The sequence below is a fragment of the Cyprinodon tularosa genome, unplaced genomic scaffold (assembly GCF_016077235.1).
Source record: "Cyprinodon tularosa strain WSP-4 unplaced genomic scaffold, ASM1607723v1 ctg579, whole genome shotgun sequence".
NCBI lineage: Eukaryota > Metazoa > Chordata > Actinopteri > Cyprinodontiformes > Cyprinodontidae > Cyprinodon > Cyprinodon tularosa.
The window spans coordinates 169,806-174,451 of record NW_024039317.1 but is presented as its reverse complement, the minus strand read 5'-3'; the positions used below and the strand labels follow the sequence as shown (position 1 = coordinate 174,451).

General features: G+C 43.1%; 1 protein-coding gene across 1 annotated transcript; it reads left to right on the top strand.

The window, feature by feature from the left end:
• The first annotated feature begins 231 nt into the window (after positions 1 to 231).
• On the top strand, positions 232 to 4,294 carry kpna2 (karyopherin alpha 2 (RAG cohort 1, importin alpha 1)). Its single transcript, XM_038306308.1, has 11 exons — positions 232 to 349; positions 610 to 727; positions 800 to 940; positions 2,028 to 2,116; positions 2,200 to 2,468; positions 2,546 to 2,640; positions 2,810 to 3,073; positions 3,183 to 3,416; positions 3,581 to 3,763; positions 3,848 to 3,997; positions 4,071 to 4,294. Exons 2-11 carry the CDS (start codon positions 671 to 673, stop codon positions 4,158 to 4,160), a joined length of 1,572 nt encoding a protein of 523 aa, XP_038162236.1. The 5' UTR covers positions 232 to 349; positions 610 to 670; the 3' UTR covers positions 4,161 to 4,294.
• Positions 4,295 to 4,646: the final 352 nt, after the last annotated feature.

Sequence of the window (4,646 nt, the reverse complement as noted above, 5' to 3'; positions counted from 1 at the left end):
CTAAACTTGAGAAAAGAGAGGGGTGTTCTTCATTAAATCACTTCCTGTTAGAGAATTTTAAACGTTTGAGTCGAGCTTCTCGATCCTGGAACAGTTTGCTCTCAGTTCCACCAACGGCTGCATTCTAACCCAACTGATCCTGGATCAGCGCATTGATACAGTTAACATCTCGCGATACTCTCGGGAAGTGACGCTATATCCTGTGACGCATGAGATATTTTTCAAAACGACCAATGAACGCCCGTGGAGGGACGCTTCGGCTCAAATGGTCCAATCAGAGGCCTGTGTGCAGGAATTTAAAGGTCTGTCCGATATTTTCTGGGTGACACTGCTTCTAATCGAGAACGAGGTAGGTATCTATTGGCGCTTAGCTTGATTTTTTTTAACCTTATTCACTTATTTTTTTAAATATTTATTCATTTGTATGTTATTTTAACTTAAATACCTTACTTAACTGACCCTTTGGTTGATTAATTTAAAGTTTTAAAGCGGTGTGTTGTCGTGAAAAACCACAGCAGGCTTAAATCGGTGGTTGCCAGGACCCGGATGGAATATCCGGTGGTCAAGTTCAGCGAAAACGGTATAAAAAGTAAACGTTTTTCTTTTCAGGCGTTGAACCATAACCAGACTATTTCCTGACTGCAAACGGTTCCTAATAACCTTTCTGAAAATGTCTGAGAACGTCGCACGACTCAACAAGTTCAAGAACAAAGGCAAAGATGTCAATGTGAGTTTTCTACCTGAACCGAAGCAGGAGGGATTAAAGCCGAGGATTAATTTTAATTTTTATTTAACGCAGGAGCTCCGACGCAGGAGAGTGGAGGTGAACGTGGAGCTTCGAAAGGCCAAGAAAGATGACCAGATGTTCAAGAGGAGAAATGTGTCCGAAGACCCGGATGAGGCGACCTCTCCCCTCCAGGAGAGGAACCAGAACAGCCAGGTGAGCTTTTTCACTTCATTAATGTGACCCAGGCTTGTCTAGCAGCATGGCCGACCAAGGAAAAGTGACTGAAGATCTAAATACAAGGCCTGATTAACGTCTCTTTTTTTTTTGTCCAGATAATGCCTGACCAGAATTGTAAAAATAAACCTTCCTCACATTAATTCATCAGTCTTTTCACCCTTTTCTAATTGCTTCCTTTCTCTACATAGTTGAAACCTGATCTCCTCCTGCAATCAAGCTTTTAATCAGCCAATACTGATGTCACACATGTCTAATAATATCTGATTATTTTATATAACTGGCACTGGAGTGTTTGGTTACAGTACACCTTCATTGGCTTAATCTATGGTAGAGGTAGTGCTCTTAAATTAAAGGAAAATGGCATTAAAAAACTTATTTTTAAACTTTCAACTTTAAGGCTGCAACTGACTAATTTTATTGCTAATGAATAAATTTTTTTATTCTTTTTTTGAGTTTTTGTGGCTCTTTTTTTGGCAGTAGGCTGACAGGAAAAGGGGGGTATGAGAGGGGGGGGGAGACATGCGGCAAATGACCACGGGCCGGATTCATATCCGGGTCGGCCGCAGCGAGGACTAAGGCCTCCGAATATGGGTTGTGCGCGCTAACCGCTGCACCACCTGCACACCTATTGCCAATGAATTAATCCATATTTCTGGAATAATCATATGGCAAAAGGTTTCTTAGATGGTTTTTATGAAATTAAACCAGGTGAAACAAAAACTTTCTGGATGGAGCATATTGACAGATGAAAAGGTTTTTTAATCTTAAATGCAAAATATTTATATATTAAGGTTTTGGTAAGATCACTTTAAGAGGATTGCTCTGTCAGCTAAATTAATGTTTTAGATACTTTATAATCCAGTTAACGGTTAATCAATTACTAAATTGGTCTAGGATTATCTTTAATAGATTAATCTGATAAATTGTTTCAGCCCTAATGAACCCATTCAAGATCAGATATGTGTATTGACTGATCATCCAAGATTAGAAAAACCAAGACAGGATTCAGTCCTGCACTGAGTTATAAGCCCTGTTTATATAAGGTTTGTTTTTTCATTTGCAGGCATTTCAACCATGGAGTGTTGATAAAATCGTGGCTGGAGTGAACAGTGAGAATCGTGAGGCCCAGCTTCAGGCGACCCAGGCTGCACGGTAAGATTCCTTTTTTTTTTTTTATGCTTCTCAACTCCAGTGTGCTTTAATGTGAAGCCTAACTTGGAACACCTCCCCTACAGGAAGCTTCTGTCCCGTGACAAACACCCGCCCATTGACCAGATGATTGGCGCTGGCCTCATACCGAAGTTCGTGGCCTTCCTGGGGCTGAGCGACTGTCATCCGATTCAGTTTGAGGCGTCCTGGGCTCTGACAAACATCGCCTCTGGGACGTCTGATCAGACGGCTGCGGTGGTGGATGGAGGGGCCATTCCTGCCTTCATCAGCCTGGTCACCTCTCCTCACCAGCACATCAGCGAGCAGGCTGTCTGGGCACTTGGAAATATTGCTGGTAAATACCGGAATATAGTCTCTTATTTTGATGGAAAGATTGCAAATTATTCACATTTGCTTTCACCTTCTTTTCAGGTGATGGATCTGCCCTTAGAGACAGGGTGATTAAGCATGGGGCCATAACGCCTCTGCTCAGTTTGCTGGCTGTCCCTGACCTGGCTGTATTCACTGTAAGTAGCATTATTTTATTACATCTTTTGAATTAAATTTTCCTTTAAGATCAAAGTGTTTTTTGTTGAATTAAAACCTGTTTTTCTGGGTTGAAATCCTGGTAATTCCCCTCACCAGCCTCTAGGGGGCACATTTCACTAAAAACCCTTTTCCTTCCATCTTAAACAGCCTGGCTATCTGAGGAACGTGACATGGACTCTGTCCAACCTCTGCCGCAATAAGAACCCCTCTCCGCCCATAGAAGCCATCAAGCAGATCCTACCGGCTCTCATCCGTCTCCTCCACAATGACGACCTGGAGGTGTTGGCCGACGCATGCTGGGCTGTTTCCTACCTGACGGACGGTTCTAACGATCGTATCCAGGTGGTGGTGGAGACTGGTTTGATTCCCCGCCTGGTGAAACTGCTCGGTTATGAAGAGCTGTCTGTAGTTGTACGTAAAATTCTACAAATTATTATTTTTTTTCCTCCAACTGTAACAGTTAATCCCAGCTTTAAGGCTCCACCTGATTCTTAAATCGGTTTCCTCCTCTCTCCCAAAGACCCCAGCGCTCCGTGCTCTCGGGAACATAGTCACCGGCACAGATGAGCAGACTCAAGCCGTTCTGGACGCCGGCGCCCTGACCGTGTTCCCGCAGCTGCTGCGCCACAAAAAGGGTAACATTCAGAAGGAGGCGGCCTGGACTCTGTCCAACATCACAGCTGGGAAAGACACCCAGATCCAGGAGGTCATCAACGCAGCCCTTGTTCCGTACATGGTGGACCTCCTTGTTAGAGTACGTTTTGTCGTCCTATTCCTACTAAACACGCCACATCGGGTTTTCTGTCATAGCTGATATTTGTAAAATTTGAATGATCAGGTCAGACATCAGAGGAAACCAGAGATTAGTGGTTGATCAGGTGGATCATATTAAGAAATGTCATTAATTATTCTCTGCAGGGCGACTACAAGACTCAGAAGGAGGCTGTGTGGGCAGTAACAAACTTCACCAGCGGGGGCACTGTTCAGCAGGTGGTTTACCTCGTTCAAGCCAACGTCCTGGAGCCTCTCCTGAACCTGCTTTCCTCCAAGGACAGCAAAACGGTCCTCGTCATCCTGGACGCCATTACCAACATCTTCATGGTGCGTAGACCACCTTGACACGCGTCGAAGGTGTGATCTGTCTGCACACATGGATGGTGGTTTAATATTCCTCTGTCTCTGCAGGCTGGGGATAAAATCGGAGAGTCGGACAAACTGAGTCTGATGATCGAGGAATGCGGCGGACTGGATAAGATCGAGGCGCTGCAGGCTCATGAGAACGAGATGATCTACAAAGCTGCGCTCAACCTGATAGAGAAATACTTCTCTGAAGAGGTGAGTTAGAGGGAAATGTTTGAGCTTTCATTCATCCTGAACTGTCAACTAACAGCGTTATTCTCCACTGAAGGATGAGGAGGTGCAGAGTGTGGTCCCTGAAGCTACTGAAGACGGTTATGCGTTCCAGATCAGTGAAAACCAGAGCAATTTTAACTTCTAGCCTTCTTCCTCTCATCCTCTACTGTAACACTGCTACGGTCTGTCCTGTGTCCATGTGGTATTTTGCCAATATTTGTATGTACTGTACATACTTTTTATGTGGGAACAAATGTGTAAATAAAGTTGGACTATATTTGCTGGTGTGCATTTATCTTAAATCTCAGAGTTCAGGAACTAAAACTATGTTATGGATCTGCTGACATGAAATGCAGAAAGTTGGGGAATTTGAAAAGGGTCTGAATATTGGTTGGCTTTAGGAGGATATTTAAACAAATATTCCTTAATCTAAATTTTATTTATTTTTTTACCTTTTATAGGGGCACTTATGAAATACTTTGTACTTCAAATTATGAATTTCTGTGTCATGGGGGGATGGAGCAAAACCAATTAATTTTGTAACATGTAAAAATAATTTTAATGGAAAAAACTGATGTATTAAAGACCAAAAACAATTACATGCCCTGATATGGTCACTAAAGTTTCAAAC